This window comes from Eptatretus burgeri, chromosome 9, assembly GCF_056783735.1.
Source record: "Eptatretus burgeri isolate ZD-2024b chromosome 9, Ebu_testis_v1, whole genome shotgun sequence".
Classification (NCBI taxonomy): Eukaryota; Metazoa; Chordata; class Myxini; order Myxiniformes; family Myxinidae; genus Eptatretus; species Eptatretus burgeri.
Window position 1 is genome coordinate 27673696 of NC_140969.1, and position 17500 is coordinate 27691195.

Genomic DNA, 17500 nt, shown 5'->3' on the forward strand with positions numbered 1-17500 from the left:
AATCGCAAAGTTTATAAGAAAAGTCCACCTCATACTTGTCTCCTGTATCGGATGAATGACGAGTTCAACCTAAACAAACCCATCTCAGGGTCAGGGAGGTTACAATCTTGGATGTCAAAGGTCAAATGATTCAAGTAGATAACTCCATTTTTCTAGGTTGGCTAACTTGTTTTCTATATAATTGCTCATTCCAGCACAAAATTCGCAAGCAGTCTACATTGGTGGCATAAGAGAATGAAAACAGAAGAGTAAAGCTGTCTAGCCTGAAATTGAAACTCGGCCAAGCAACAGTAGCCTGCAAAAGTATTCACTCCCTCCAACGTTTTCTCATTTTGATGCTACTTGAGCTTATTTCATGATGCTTTCAAATCAAACTTAATAAGTAGTCTTCACAAACTACTCCAAAGTGGAAAAGCTAAAAAATGCAGATAAAATGTGAATAAGTCTGATTAACAGAGAAAACCAGATGATTCTCAGTTGCATAAGTTTTCAAACCCTTTGCCTAATTATCCCTAAATCACTTCAGGAGCAAATTATTTGTTTGAAATGTTACAAACTAAGTGTAATCGGTTTCACCTGTAGGTAATCAGTGGTTTAACTTAAAATTAAGCTCCTCCACTTATTTAAGGAGTTTTAAGGTGCAACAAAGTTGATCAACCAACAAGGGTAACATGAAGACCAAGGATCTTTCCAAAGAAGTAAGAAACTAGAATGGGCACTCTGTAGAGTGCATACCTTCGCCTCTGCTACTTTTTTGTTCTTGGCATGAGAGTGGGGGGAACAGAACAGTGAACATTTTGGTGTTGGTTTCATGCAAATCGGTTTTGATTTGACCGTGTTATGACAAAAACCACATATTTTGAAAGGTCGTGACCCCACTGACCTTTGACCGCTAACCGCTAACAAGGGTAATGACGTAATTGTGTCATGTCACCCATCACAAGATTGGGCAATGAATTCTGAACATTTTGGCATCGGTTGCATGCCAATTAGATTAAAATTGACCGCGCTATGGTAAAAATATGAATTTGACCTTTCCGTGACCTTGACCTTGACCTTTGACCCGATCCCTCCCAAAATCTAATCAAATGTTCCTTGGATAATAACCCATCATCCCACCAAATTTTAAGCGATTTGGTTTAATACTTTCTGAGTGACGCGAATAACAAACAAACACACACACACGTATTCACAAAAAATAAATAAATAAATACACAGCGACCAATACATAACCTTTCCCAGAATGCGAAGGTAATGACGTGGTGGAGAAGCACTGTTCAGGAGAGGGTTATAAGAAGATTTCAGTCACTCACTAACCCTTTGAGTACGGTGAAATACATCATTAAGAAGTGGAAGACGTATCATACCACCCAGACTCTACCCAGATCAGGTCGCCCATCCAAACTCAGCAGCCGAGTAAGCAGGAAACTGGTTTGCTATGTCACTGTAAATCCAACAATGACTGAAAGATCTGCAAAGCTGTGTCTGGGATGGGGGGGAGGGGGGTCGGTGTTCATCAATCAACAATATCCCATTCCCCTCACAAAGCTGGTCTCAATGGACAGGTAGGAAGAAAGAAGCTATCACTGAAAAAGATTCATCTAAAAGCTCATATGGAGTTTGTGAAAAAGCCTCTTAATATGATACTGCAGGCATGTAGAGAAACGTTTTGGGTTCAGACGAAACAAAAATTAAACTTTTTGATCTAAATTCAAAGCGTTATGTCGAGCACAAGTCTAACACTGTCTGCACATCACAAGACTGCACATCACCTCGTCAGCACCATCCCTACTGTCAAGCATGTTGGGGGCATCATCATGTGATGGGGCTGCTTTTCATCAGCAGGGACTGGTAAGCTTGTTAGGATAGAAGGAACAATGGACGGTTCAAAGTACAGGAGAATCCTTGATGAAAACCTGCTTGAGTCAGCCATGAATCAAACTGGGTAGGAGATTCACATTTCAGCAGAACAATGATCTGAAGCACAAAGATAAAAACCACTCTGGAGTGTCTGGATAAGAAGATAATAAATGTTCTTGAGTGGCCCAGTCAAAGTCCTGACTTGAACCCAATTGAACATTGAGGGAGAGACTTGAAGATTGCAGTCCATCGCCAATCCCCATCAACCTTGGCAGAATTAGAGCAATTTTCACATGAAGAATGAGCAAATATTTCACCATCTCACTGTGTAAAGCTTGTAGAGACTGACCCAAAAAAGACTCGTAGCAGTCATTGCTGTAAAAGGTGATTCCACCAAGTACTGACCTAAGGGGATGAATACTTTTACAACCATTGAATTATTATTAACCTCCGCCATCGAAGATGGAAGGAGGTTACTGTTTTCACCCCTGTCTGTTTGTTTGTTTGTTTGTTTGTGAACAGTATTATGGAAAAACTCCTTGACGGATTTCGACGAAACTTGGTGGGGGGATTAAGTATGGTCCAAGGACCATGCTATTAGATTTTGGACTTGGTCCAAAGTCCAATATGGCCACTATGGTGGCCATTTTGAAAAAATATTTGATTTTTTTTTTGTTTGCATTTCTACATGTTTTAAGTGATTTCCAACCCAAAAAAAAAATTGTTAGAGAAAAAAAAAGAAAAAAAAACCAGAAAATTTTGCGACTTTTTTTTCAACAAAATTTGGATTTTTTTTTTATTTTTTTTTTGCATTTCTACATGTTAGTAGTGATTTCCAACAAAAAACATGCCAAAATTAAAATTGCGGCTGATTTTGGAACTTCAGGTGGATATACCCACGTAAAATCTATTTCTGTCTAAAGGAATCTAGTTATGACGAATGAATCGAGTATGTAAAAGTTAAAAGTAAAAGGGAAAGTTGCAAACTATAACTCTGTGAAGCACTGTTGACGTCAAATTGAATGAATAGGATATCAGGTTCACTTGAGTGACCTAGCAGTATTGGCGGCGGAGGTTTTGCACTCTTCCGAGTGCTCCCCCTCTAGTTTGTACATATTTTTTGCAGGTATTCCCGACATGTAAGTGTTTCGTTTGATATCCTCAGTTATGAATAAAGAAACTTAATTTGGAAAAATTGTTTCAACATAATCTGTAATTCATATAAATGTGGCATTAATGATGGAAGGTGAATACTTTTGCGGGCCACTGTATAAACTGTCATCCCAGTGTTTCACAGGCAGGTTGATTCATCAATGTGTGTGCCATCCCTCGGATGGATGTTAAACTGGGTGTCACGTCTGCCAGAATTAGTTGGTATATGTTAAAGATCCCACAGTGTCCTTCATGAAGAATGGGCGAGTTATCGCCAGCACCATGAACAAATTACAAATTCCTGTCCCAACCTACAGGGGGGCACTGCATCAGCGGCAGAGCCGCACCATCAGCCGATGATACTACTTTTGGCATGAAAGAAAAAGTTCCAGGCTTCACCCTGCATCAGAGCAAACCCTTCCTCGTCTCTTGTTCCACTTAAGGGTAAAGCCCAAAATGTCAGCACCTTGCGATTATTTATGCCAGATATGTTTTTATAGTTACTCGTTTTGAGTCAAGATCAAAATAAAACTCGATCAAAATCAGTAGCAATATTTAATCAAGAAATGCTCACTCTTTTCGCACGGAATGAAGTAATTAAAAAATATATTAAGTAATGCAGAACAAAATGTATTATCTAAGTGATATTTACAAATGGCAATATAATTTTGGAATGACAGAGTTAAAAAAAAACAACAACAACAAAAAAAACACTTGGAGCAATTATAGAAATTAGATGAATTGGCAGATGTGTAAATTATACCCAAGAGTCTTTTCACATCTCATTCAAAGGTTAGTTTGTGGAAAATCCTTTAAGCAGCTCATCCCAGCTTGATATAAAATGAGGTTATGAGGTGTGTGTGTGTGTGTGTGTGTGTGTGTGTGTGTGTGTGTGTGTGTGTGTGTGTGTGTGTGTGTGTGTGTGTGTGTGTGTGTGTGTGTGTGTGTGTGTGTGTGTGTGTGTGTGTGTGTGTGTGTGTGTGTGTGTGTGTGTGTGTGTGTGTGTGTGTGTGTGTGTTTCCTGGAAAATCCTCTTTCTTATTTGTTGACGAATCATACAAATAAATACATTTATAAACATTTTTAGTGGTCACTCAGTGGTACAGTAGAGCAGCTACTCGTGGGTATTTGGGGGTACACTGCAGCAATTATTCAGGGGTGCCTAGTGGGCACAATAGAGCAGTTACTATTGGAATACTTGGGGTGTAATAAATCACGGAGGAAATCAATTAAAATAACTTTTCATTGTATACCCGATTGAGGCTCGTGGAAGAGCAAGAGCAGAACGGAATAGAATGGAAAGGGGAAACACCAACAGCAGAGTAGAAGTGAGAGTGAGATCAAGAGAAGAGGGAGAAAACTGAAGGACGCATGGGGATGAATAAGCTGAATGAAACAAAAAAGTAACAAACCAACGAAAAAATGAGAAGAGGTGAAGGAGAGGAGGGAAAAATCACAATAAACTGGAAAAATAGAGTGCTTGGTAATGGGGTCATTTGGGGTGGAAGTAGAAGAGATCAAGAGTATGGTTGGGGGATGACCTGAGGTAGTGGTGAACAGCTGTCTTAAAACGCTGGAAGTGAAAAAAATGGGACTGAACAGATTGGAGAAGTTGGTTCCACAGGTGAGAGGAAAGACATACAAATGAATGCAAGTGAGCAGTGAACCTGGATTTTGGTCGTTGAAAAAAGAAGAGTTTTGCATTTGAATAACAGCTCGACTTAGTGGTAATCAAAATGGACATGCTGGGTAATGTACTGCATGTGCTAGGTAAGGTGTGTACATGTGCATGATTGATTGGTAATGTACGATAGTCTAGGCTAGGCATTGTTATGTTATGGAATGTATTTTGAGGATTGTGACAATATGTAAATATCCTCGAGTAAGGAAGGTAACCATCTTTTGGTGAAGCTATATACTGAAAGTAGAAAAGTTTGAATCAAGAGATTGCATTGTTGCATTGACAAACTGTCTGGACAGAACTGAGGTTGTGGATCCACTGATAGGGACCCACCATCTGCAGGGGTTTTGGCCTGAAAAGGTCAAAACTTCTATGAAGAACAGAGCCCAACTGATGATCCAGGTAGTCAGAAAATCTATCAAATGTTATATGTGCGTTTGTACAGGTAGTGGACAAAAAAATGGAAACACCAACAGAATATCACTCAGTGGGATGTTGGACCACCACGTGCATTCAGGACACCATGGATACGATGTGGCATGGAGTCAACAAGGGTCTGGAACTGTTCTGCAGGAACGTGCCACCATTCTTCCACAAGAAAGTCCTCCAATTCCTGTCGGTTTGATGGAGGCAGAAACCGCCATCTTAGGCGTCCTTCCAGACAATCCCACAAATGCACTATGGGATTGAGGTTCAGCGCTTGGGAGGGCCAGAGAAGATGGGTAACTTTGTCTTCATGCTCCTCAAACCATCCAGTGACAACACGAGCCCTGTGTCCTGAAAGACACCCTTCCCAGCAGGGAATAAATGCTGCATCACGAGATGCAGATGATCGTTCAGGACAGTAACGTAGTATGCTGCATCAACCCTGCCTTCTAATGGAATGAGTGGACCCAGGCCAAGATAGGGAAAGAAACACCCCACATCATTGAGGAATTGTCAGAACCTTTTACTGTTGGAACCAGGCACCCATATTATTATCAATATTGTTGTTATTTCTTATTTCCATACTCCCACTACTTTTCTATCCTTTCACTAACTATCCCCTTTACCCATTCATGTAGTCCCATGTACCTTTTCATCCACTTCCCCTTCTATCTATTTATCCACTCCTTTGTTAACCTATTCACCCACTCCCCCAAAATCTCTGGGTCATCTCTTAGGCCATATACTGTGGTTCCCTGGGCTGTCACCACATGTGCAGACATACAATCGTTGAGAACATGGTGAAGGATGACTCATCAAATCACATCACATTCCTCCACTGCAAGGCAGTCCACTGCCTATGCGCGTTGCACCACTGGGCCCGCAAATGGGCGTCACCAGGTATTATGAGCAGTCTGTGCATAGCAAACCGGCTATGGTATCCACTCCCTGTGAATCTTCCCTTCTGAGAGTTTTTGATGATCGAAGATGCTCATGACCCACATTGAACTCCACACAGTTTCTCTGCCATGGCTCTCCTTTCACCTTGCAGTCTGGACTAATGTCTGTGCATCACGCTCGTCAAGAATGAATTTCTGCCCCGTTGGTATTTGATGATGTCTTTCCTTCTTTTTCCCAGGCAGACACCTTCAAGACAGTTCCTCATGACACGTTAGCAATTTCTGCAGGTTTTGTCACTGAAGCACCTGCCAACAATTATGCCGACACCCCATGCAAAGTCACTGAGGTCTCCTGTTGCGGCAATGCTGGCTGTTAATATCGGACTCGAGCACCAGCCTGCTTAGATATACACGACGAGAGGACTGCCAGGAAGAGATTTGCATATTTAAAGCACTAGTCATGTACATGTGGCAGCCCCGCATACTTTGCATACATGCTGTATAGCCAGTTTACCCTGGTGTTTCAATTTTTTTGACCACTATCTGAATATACTAGATGGTCCATTGATTTACTCAGCAACCCTTCTCCCATTTCCCTCTACCTCTTTACATATTTCCATTAAAGCCTTTATCCACTCTCACTTATTCTCCTTATCTCACCGCCTTCTTTACACCCAGGGTGCGATTTGTAAAATTTCTAATGGGGGGGAGGGATAAATTTAACAGACATCATAGGTTTTTTTACCGTTGTTATTTCTGAATTTTTCAACTTGCATGCTATACATAATAGCGACATAAATCTGAAACGTCACATTACAATTAAAATATGTTACGAATACATTTCTCACACTGAAAAAATATATAAAAAGTAATGAAAAAAGATCTTGGAACAAGGCTGAAAATTTTTTCAAAAAGATTTTCAGTTTCTGCTAACCTGACCTACCCCAATAATTCCTGCTGACCCCAATTTTTTATTTATTTTTCTTTTTGTTGTGAGGGTAAACTTCCGGGTGGCCATTTTATGTCCACTGTGCATGGCATTGCTCTGTGCCATTGTTGACCACTGTGGTCTCAACAAAGAAAATTAGTGGCTGCTTATTTCAGTTCAGGGGTCAGAGTTTTTATTGACATTCTAAAAACATTGCACAACCCACATGAGACACATCGATGGTGTCTTGTTCAAAATCGGAAAATGTTCGCTGGATAGACATTCCCGACTTTGACAGAAGTCATGGCTGCGGTGCAGACATTTGGTGTTCGTTTTGTTCACTTAAAGTGCCAAAGTGGTCACCATGGCACACAAGATGTCAGACCCATGAGCTCTGCATTTAACATACTTATGTCTGGTGAAAAATGGCTACCACCAAAAAACACTAAAAGGTAGGTTGTGAAGATGAAGATGAAGAAGCAGCAGCTGATTGTGAACATAGATCTAAAATCGAAAACGAAGTGTAAATGAATATTTTAAGACACAGAACTGAATTTCTTTGAAAATTATTTCAAGCCAGTTTGGATGCAAAGTTAGAAAAATTGCAATAAATTATTATTATTATCTCAGTTTGGTGTGCACCTTTAATAGACATACTCAACTTTTTGGGGGGAGGGGCCGTTTTACACCCTGCAAACGGTCTACACATTTCATACCGTGCAAAAATTTGCAGAGACACTAAATTGGCATCATGTAACTTGTGTACACAACACTGTCTTACCCCTAATTTGGTATCTCACGATGGACATGTTAAAGTTCATGATGCTATCTCTTCAACTATCAATATACTGGTTGGAAAGGTGGAGAATCTGAAATACTGTATTACTTCCATTTAAACACATGTCAGACTTTTCAATTTCACCAATTCAATCACCATTAATGGGGGGGGGGTGATGTTCTTAATTTAACCCCACCAGGGATGGCAACTACAAGTGCAGTGCCAGGGAGTAACAACCCCCCCCCCCACCCCCCAATAAATTAACACCACAAAGTTTCAACTCATTCCATCTAGCAGTTTTGAAGTGCATACAAGACAGATTGACAGATAGTCACCTCTATCAAGCTTTGTATACGAGAAACACCTGCTCCCTTGGGGAGTGGCTCGGGAGCTGTTATCTCCACACCTTAATATGGAGTTTTTCCAAGGTGAAATAAAAGGCAATAAAACATGGGAATTACTCCACATTTTTTGCAGTCGAGTCAAAAGTAATAGAGGCTAAGTGAATGTGAAAACAAGGCAAAGGCCCCTTACTCGTGAAACAATGAAGGCCGCCGAAGCGTCACTTGTAATAACCTCTCCCACCACCACTGGGAGTGGCGCTATACACGGTACACATTTAAGTAAAGAATTTGCATCGACCCCACCTTTGAAACCTCCGGCAGGGTGGGGGAAGGGAGGATGGGGGAGAGCAATAAAACAAGAAGCTAAAACCTGTCTTATGACCCTTATTCCCCTGGAAAGTTTGGATGAGATTGGATAAGTAACGACCGAATGCATTGGCCACAGAAATATAGATACCAAAATGCATATTTTAGCATGATGGCATATACTCTACTGGAAATGCTTAACACTCAGTGCTTCGAGTCAAAGAAAGCTGCAAAAAGCAACCAAAAAGCTACACAAGGTAAGCCCTTTACTGTTTCAAACTCGACCCGAGTTCCTCCACAGCTGCAGGCATTTACTTACATGCAGCACATGCATGAGAACCCCAACGCTACACACACCCATCAACAGATGTATCAGTTTCATCGCATATTGGTGGATCGTCAGCAACATCACGGTGAGGGGGGGGGGGGTGGAACGCACTACTGAGGCTACCAAACACAACCAGGTGCAATGCCGATGTAAATTAACATACAAATAAGAAAAGATAGTTGGTTTAGGAAAGGTTAATGGGGGTTAATAAAGCTCAAGGGTCAGAATTGTGGATGACAATAGATGGCAGTGCACTGCTTGCTTGAAGTGCTGGAGGCAAGAGTGAGACAGGATATCCTCTGGAAGGCAGTTCCAAAAGACAGGAGAAGCAAGGAATAAAATAATTGAGGTGTGGAGACAGCCTGGATTTTGGAGGTTCCATGGAATGGTGTGAAAGGCTTGACAAACTGTACTGATACTGTCTAACATCCTATTGGTCTGCATTGGTATTATCTTTTGAAGACTTTTTTAATGACCCATTTAGTGATTGCTGAAATTGCTGAGATCATAGTGATGGAGGTACCCACTCTTGGACAGCTGATTAGCATTCCTCATTGGAACCCACTCACTCTTTCTCCTGCAAAATGATTATGCTTTGAAACTGAGCAATGTATCTGTTCACTGTCAACTTCTCAAGTTTGTTGATCGTATTCATGGTTATGCAAATTAAAAGCAGACGTGTGAAATTATCAACTGGGAAAGGGTGATCCGTGACTTTATAAGATCGTGTGCTTGACTTCCATTAAACTCATCAACCTGCTTGGCATGAAAGGTAGAACTGTGCAGGGTTAGATTATTCCACATAAGTCACCGACTGGTGAATAAAACTTGATTCATCACTCAACGTTATGGGCTGGCAGAATGGCCGAGGAGGTACACACACTTGATTCTTACATGTCCAGCCTGAGTTTGAATCTTGGCTCAGCTATAAACTGTCATCCTGGTGTTTCACAGGCATGGCAATTCATCAATGTGTGTGCTGTCCCTCGGATAGATGTTAAACGGGTATTCCCATCTGATGGCATTACTTCATTGACGATAAAGATCCCACGGTGTCCTTTGCAAAGAGTAGGCAAGCTATCGCCGGCACCTTGGCCAAATTCCTGCCACAACCTACAGAGGGCATTGCATCAGCAGCACAATCACACCCTTAGGCAATGATGCTATTTGACAGCCTTGTGCTGCATACGAAGGAAGAAGAAGAAATCTTCAAAGTAAATCATGAGACTAAAAACTTTTTTGCTTCAGGATTAAACGAACATTTCAACTGTACGTATTGCCATTTCGCCCATCGACAGAATATACAGATGGGTTAGAAAACACTGGTCACCAAGTAGTGCAAATGGAAAAAAATTGCATCCTTTTTAATATGTCATGTGGTTGAGCAATTTTCCCTGATACAGTACTCATTCTGATGAGTGTTAAGAGAGATAACATTCTGATGAGTGTAGCCATGGAAGAGGAGCAGGTCAAGAAAAGTAGTCAATGAATAGCATCTGGTGGCAAGAGTGCACATCTGGAGGCAGTTGTTTTACTTGGAAACTGTTGTTGAGTCCAGGTTGGGGGATGGAGTTTATCTGGCTGTGCAAACCTGAGCTGTGTTGCTAATTTCTTGTTGGGATTGGTACAAATTGCTGATGCACTAATGGAGTTAGTCATTTAAGATTTTTTTGCAATCAGCAAGCTTGTCTGCAGAGTGCATTGAGAAAGTCTCGACTCAAGAAACATTTTGAAAGTCATGGTCTACCCTCAGCACACCGACCATTTGGATATACATTGCAGCCTTTGCATGGAATTCAAGATAAGATGATCTGCCAGCGATGTAATCATTATGGTCAACAGCATGCCTTGCATCAGCTTATGCCCTTTACTGCTCCCCCAGCTTGTGTGCTTCATTCGAGATGTAGCATCCTGGACCAAAACTGCACCAGAATGGCAGGACGAATAATATTCGACTCCACAAGGGGGAATAAATCCACACCTAAACAAGTCAGAGGTGAGCATGCTACCAAGTGAGCCTTCCTGCCATCCCTTACCTTTCAACACTGAGCCTTCCATGGAGGTATCCCTCTCATTCAAGTATGAAATAAGCTCGACTCTGCCAAGCCTCTGAAATATAATGGGTTAGGACACATCCAAGCCAAAAAAGTAGTTGGCAAATGTGACTTTCCAAGGGGTTATATTGAAATGTTATTTCATCGAGTTTTGTGATGCATTATCAATGGAGAATCCTGGGTGAGTTAGGAGTTACTCATATATAGCAACAATCTTGTGTTAAACAGTGCAGCAGAGTGTAATTTATTTTTTTTTGAAAGAATCCGAGCGATGTGCCTGATGACTGCAGCGTGTAGTTTAAGTTCAATAGCATCTTCAGCTCATTTCAACTCCTCCTCCAGCCTCGAGTCTCCAAAAAACACCACGCATTAACTAATCGAGTCAAAGATCAATGGATTTTTTTTTTGTAAATATAGATAATGTCAAGGGTCGTATGAGAGCTAAACACACAGAACGTATAACAAGGCAAGAGGGAGACAAGAGGGACAGGAGAGGGAAGCACAAAACAGTGTGGAACAGACACATGAGGAGCTCTGTGGAAGGGAGAGGGATGGGGCGGGTTAAAAGGACAAACAAGATGGAAAACAGGGACTTTCAGGAAGGAAAACAGGGAATATGATTGAGGTGGGTTTGGGGTGGATTAACAGGGGTGGAAAAGATCATGCTTTTGCATGGGGGACGATAAGAAATGGTGGTGAACAGCTGTTTTGAAGACCTGGAGGGAAGAGTGAGATTGAAGAGTGTGGGAGTTTGTTCCAAAGGTGGGGGGAAAAAAAAGAGGAATGAAAGAAGTATTTCTTTTTGTACACATGGTGGAGGCTCGTATGAGAGCGAACACACAACGCACAACAAGGGAGGCAGAAGACAAGAGTGGAGGGAGAGGGAAGGACAAAACAGTGGGGAACAGAGACATTTGAAGATCTGTGGAAGGGAGAGGGATGGGGCGGGGAACGTGGGTAAACAAGATGGACACCACAGGGCCTTTCAGGACCTTACACGACAGGGAACTTTGGGGAAGGAAGGCAGGGAATTTGAAGGAGGTAGGTTTGGGGTGGATTTACGGAGGTAGAAAAGATCATTAAGAGAGCGAGAGGACCTTGAAGCTTGATGGCTGTTTGGAGACCCTGCCAGTCAGCCTGAGTGAAATGCCAGACTCGACGGCACTGAGGTGGTTCTCTAATAACAGCCAGAGAGATGTCCACTTTGACAAGCATGTGGTCGGAATAACCGATTGGAGCGAAGGAAGAACAGCAGATATTTTCACGGAAATTTGTCAAAATCAGATCCAAAAGAGATGGAGTACCGTTGGTTGAGATCCGGGTCAGGAAGTTGACCGATTGAGTCAGTCCCAATGAGTCGCAGAAGCCTTTTGCTGAAGTGCCATGACAGGTGAGAGTGATACCCACACCCAGCCAACTGGCATGATGACAATTGAAGTCACCACATATGAGGAAGACACAGTTCCGATGAGAGGATAGAAGTTGGTCCATGTTTTCTGATGGTGAGGTGTAAATGGAATCATCACGGTTTGGTGGATAGTACAACACATGTATAAACATGAGGTGGGAGTGGTGGAAGCCGTAGCCAGAGGTATTCCTGGAGGTGTGGGGGAGTGAGAATAGAGTCTTTGCTGAAGAGAGAAACTCCTCCACCAGGACGAGGCTCAGATCTGTCATACCTGAGGAGGGAGTAACCGGGGAGAGATACTTGGGAGTCAGAGATGTCTTGGAGGAGGAAAGTTTCTGTTTGGCAGATTATGTCTGGTTTGTCAGTGGCAACTTATATGGAAAGATCTGTCAGGTTTGAACGAAGGCCCTGGATGTTTGAGGTCCACACTGTTGAGGTAGAGGGAGGGGAGGAGGCTTTGGGTGTAGGGGAGGGGAGGTGGAGGGTAAGACGAGGGAGGAGGGGGGGAGGTAAGGAGAGTTGTTGAAAGAATGTGGGGGGTGTTAGATGAGCTAGGGGAGAGGGCCGGATGAGGAGGAGAAAAGGCTCTGTAGTGCTGGGTTGAGGTACAGTGGGAAGTAATAAGAGAGGGGGCAGAAGGCAGTTGAAGATTTGAGGAGGTAGAGTGGTGAGATGGAGGAGAGAGGGCAAGGGAAGGAGACAGCTTTGTGGATGTGAGGGGGGACAACTTTGAGAAGGGGGAGTGAGTGGGGTGATTGGAGGGAGGAGGTTGAGTGGGGATTGTTGAGGGAGAAAGGTGAGAGGGGAGCTTGGAGGTGGAAGAGTGTGATGGTTGCTTTGAGAGGGAGGGATGGGAGGGGTGAATTGGCACTGAAGTTGGAAAAAAAGGACTGATGAAAAATGAACATTCATTGCAAACTGGGATTTTTTTTTAATGTTTAGGTCAGAGATGCAATGAAAGATATTACTTGAGGGCTGTAATAAAGGTGAAATGAGACTGAAGAATGAAGGTGAGCAGTGATTCTTGATTTTGGTAATTTAACCAGGAGGTTGCTGGCAGACCTTGAGCACCCTGCGTATGGGTAGGACAAATTACAGACATAGTGGGGGTGTGGGGGGGTGGAGGGGTGAGGCCGGAGAGGAGATAGGAGAAAACAGAAATCTGCTGAGAGTGAAGAGGCTGCTGCTTGCTGATCTGAGGGATGACAGATGGTACAGCAGGGGATGGAGTCATCAGCAAAGAGATAAAGAGGATTTTCCAGAGAATCGGAGAGATCACTGATGAAAACTAGAAAAAGCACTGGGTCCAGAACACTGCGTTGAGGAACTCCAACCTGGACAGGAAGAGGGGATATATTTTGAAGATAATTTCCCTGGAAGCGATCTATTTTGCGTATTCCTGGTCCGTAATGAACATTCCTGTCCGTATATATTTTCCTTTTCCCTCCTTAATTACCATGATGTGCATGTCTCTTACTGTTTGTTATACAATCTGCTATATTTTTGGAACAAGTTGTATAGCCAAGTGAATCACAAAATTTCACAAGGAGCATATCTTTAAAACCGTTAACCAACCTATTGTAATCCACTGTAGAATGAAGGTTCATGTTGAGTGTTGTTCACCACATTGCCAAGTGCAGGTTGGTGAGAGCAGGTAGCCATACACACACCCTCAAAATGATTGGCACAATAAACTCAGGGTCGAGCTCACCTTCAGGTCCCTGTGCACAATTCCTTTGTGGTGGAGGTACCGCACGGCATCAAGGATCTGTTGGATGAGTACGCTGGCATCTCGCTCCGTGTAGAATCCTCTCTCCACTATCCGGTCAAAGAGCTCCCCTCCGGATACTCTAACACAGCCACATGTTTCAAAACCAGTGCTAAATGCTATTTTCTATTTTGATAATCTAATATTTTTGTCGTTTAACATCATCATTGAAGCAAAACACAAAGCAATGATAAAATGGCAGCTGCAAAGACATTTGAAATAAAGTGCAATCTTCACATCAATTTCTAAAATATATCGAAGGTGATTCAGATAGAAACAAGAAAAAGAGCAATCAGAGATTGCAGACCCTCGCCAGGACTTATTTTGTTTTATGTATTATGTGTGGCATTTGTGTATTTGCTTGTTATGTAATTAATAAGAGACAAAATTAGAACTGCCACTTTATAACCGTTAGCAGTGATGACCGGGTTGAGTCAAAAATTTGAGTTTTTTGAGATGACTGGGTTGAGTAAAGGGTCAAAATTAATAGGTGGTTGAGTTCAGCGACCAATACATCCCACTTTGATTGGACACCTGACCCTGACCAATGACGTTTTATTATATTATTATTCACTATTCAATTGAATTTGGAATGGGATTTAAAAATTTTTAATTCAAATCAAATGGAAGACCAAATAGGTACAGTCCTGCATTGGAGAAATCATAAGGAACCCAAATGAGCAAAAAGCAAAGATGAAGTCATCAGGAGGAACCTGGATAGGATTCGCATTTCAGCTGCTACTCCTCTACCCTAAAACCAATTCAGGCACAGCCAAGTGAGCCTTATTAAAATAAAAAAAAAACCCAAACACAACCCATATCAAAAAATTAAATAATTCTGGCTGCCAGACCACGAATCCGATCAAGTTGAAATTCAAAACATGTATTTCCCATCATGACTAGATCATAAATGTGAAGTTTCACATCGATTTATTAAGCGGCTCCAGAGAAAACACTACTTCATTTTTTTTCAATCCAATATGGCTACCAAACCATGTGACCTATCAATTATTCATTAAACTTGTACACCAGTGGCTTGGAGAACATTTGTGTGAAGTTTCCCCTTGATTTGTCCAGCCATTCTGGAGAAGATTTTTATAGGTTTTAGGGTAAATCCAATATGGCTGCCAAACCATGTGACATATGACATCAGAAGTGTGACCCTTTTGTTCCTCATGGATAGGCGGTCATACTTGTAAAGTTTAACCTTGATCTATTCAGCCATTTCAAAGAAGAAGATATTTGAAGGTTTTTTTTTAACAATATGGCTGCTGAATAACATAACCGATGACATCAACAATTATTTTTCTGTGGACCATTTTATCCCAAGATGAACCTCAAACATTTTCATACTGATCAGATGTAGTTCTATATATGCAATTATGACATCATACCAAAGGCACCCATGATGTCATTTTTTTTTTTTAAAAAACACTCTTGTTCCCCATGAGGAGTATGGGGAATTAGGTCTGTGTTGACCTTTTGACCTTAAAATCAATAGGATTTGAATTCAGCGCTCTGACATGAAAATGGTCTTCTAATTTCAAGTCAATCGGATGAAAATTGTGGATTTTCAAAAATTTGGCCCAATTTCGCCTTTTGGCCTGTTGATCTCAAAATTAATAGGTGGATGAATTCAGCGACCTGATATGCAAAGGGTCTTCAAATTTCAAGTCAATCCGATGAAAATTGACAATTTTAGAAACAATTAAAAAAATTGGCCTATTTTGGCTGACCTTCTGGCCTATGTTGACCTTCTGACCAAAGATAACCTCAGAAGTAATAGGTGGTTGTATTCATTGTCCTGATATGCAAATACTGTTCAAATTTCAAGTCAATTGGATGAAATTTGAGGATTTCAGAAAATTTGGCTCAAATTGGCCTATTGGCCTATGTAGACCTTTAAGATCGACCGAATTTTATGAAACTTCAATGCGGGACCGTCGCAGGGTCGGTGACATTAAAACTTCAGAAAACTTCAGAACGATTGGTTGGAACGGTTTGGGCTGGAGGCGAGCAGACAAACAAACACACACACACACACACACAAACAAACAAACGGAGGCGATCAACATAATTGTCAAAAAAAAAAATTGCCAAGCAACAAACAAACAAACAGACCCAAATGAAATACCCTCTCCTTCGGCGAGGGTAAAAAAAGACCTTTAAGACATAATTTGTTGCATTTAACACCGAACCTGCATTCATGAGGGTAACTCTAAAACCCCGACTTGGAGCACACACAACACCCTACAAAACCACTCACTCGGGGTGGAAATGCATCGATATCCGTTGTGCAATGTTCCATATGTCATTGTGTATTTGTAACACATGCAGATGTCGCACAAATTGTTTGCACGGTTATCATTTAATCAATTAAAAACAAAGGATTGAGGTGGGGGTGAGGATGGGGGTGAGGGTGTATGAGAGGGTGTCCTGGCCAAATTCCACATTGCTGCCAGCTTTACAAATCCAAAGGCATGAGGATAAACAAACGTACAGTTCCATCGCAAGGTACAGGTGGCTCGGACTCTCAAAGATATCTTCTAAAGCCACAATATTTTCATGTTTCAACCTGGGGGAGGGGAAGATGAATTGTGCAAGGGGGAGGGGGGTCTTCGTTTTACTGAGAACTTAATCAAATAAAACATCAGCTGGTTCCAAATAATCTTTGCACTGGCAGCATAATACTGTATATAAGTGGCAATGCGAGGACAGTAGGAGAGCTGTCCTCTCCACAAGACAGCACATGGAGCACGACCCAAAAGAGGGAAGGACAGACAGACAGTTCTGCTTTATTATATAGATTGTGTATTGCAAATTGGTATATTTCTGTTCCCCATGTGACCATGATTATTATTAAATATATCTGGTCTTGAGGTGAATCCAGGCAGTCGTGATCGCAACTGCAATTTGACGAGTCCGTTGAAGGATGAATTGGTTACGGGCAACTAATGCCGTGCAACAAGACCATGCCGGGGGCCTCACCGGCTACGCTCGGCTGTTATTTGAGATCAGACGCGCAGCACACTGAATCGGTGTCATACATCGGCTGACTCGGAGGTCCACCCAGCACGGCCTCGTGGCAGTCAACTCAGCCGACCTCTGTGGCTGCTGTTGACGCGACCTACCAGGTTTCGTATCAGGTCACTTGGACGACTTGCTTCAGCTTTCAGTCGCTTCCAGCCGCAGCGTCATATCTCCGACATTAAAAAATAATTGTGGGTTTTGTGAACTTTTAAGCCCAAAAAAAGTTATTATGAAAGTTCAATATAGTAGCCTGTACCTGCCCTTTGTTTCCTGTATTTAAGCAACCTTCAAACAATAAAAGTTATATTTTAGGTACATTGTGCTATAAAAACTATAAATGACAAAGTCTCTGCCTTGTGGAAGGTATGTAAGGTATGTAAGGTGTGTGTGTGTGTGTGTGTGTGTGTGTGTGTGTGTGTGTGTGTGTGTGTGTGTGTGTGTGTGTGTGTGTGTGTGTGTGTGTGTGTGTGTGTGTGTGTGTGTGTGTGTGTGTGTGTGTGTGGTTAGAGTCAATGCTTGTTTAAATTGCAGCATTGCG

At 42.0% G+C, this 17500-nt stretch overlaps 1 protein-coding gene across 5 annotated transcripts in view; it reads right to left on the reverse strand.

The window, feature by feature from the left end:
• LOC147019777 (calcium/calmodulin-dependent protein kinase type 1D-like) overlaps positions 1-17500 on the reverse strand; it is a 66649-nt gene that overhangs the window by 20253 nt on the left and 28896 nt on the right. For all 5 annotated transcript variants that reach the window (XM_085894482.1, XM_085894483.1, XM_085894487.1 and 2 more), the window contains 2 exons: positions 16433-16507; positions 13876-14014 (listed from right to left, as the gene is read on the reverse strand). In XM_085894482.1, the coding sequence (XP_085750608.1) occupies positions 13876-14014; positions 16433-16507 (214 nt within the window). The remainder of the gene's footprint in view (positions 1-13875; positions 14015-16432; positions 16508-17500) is intronic.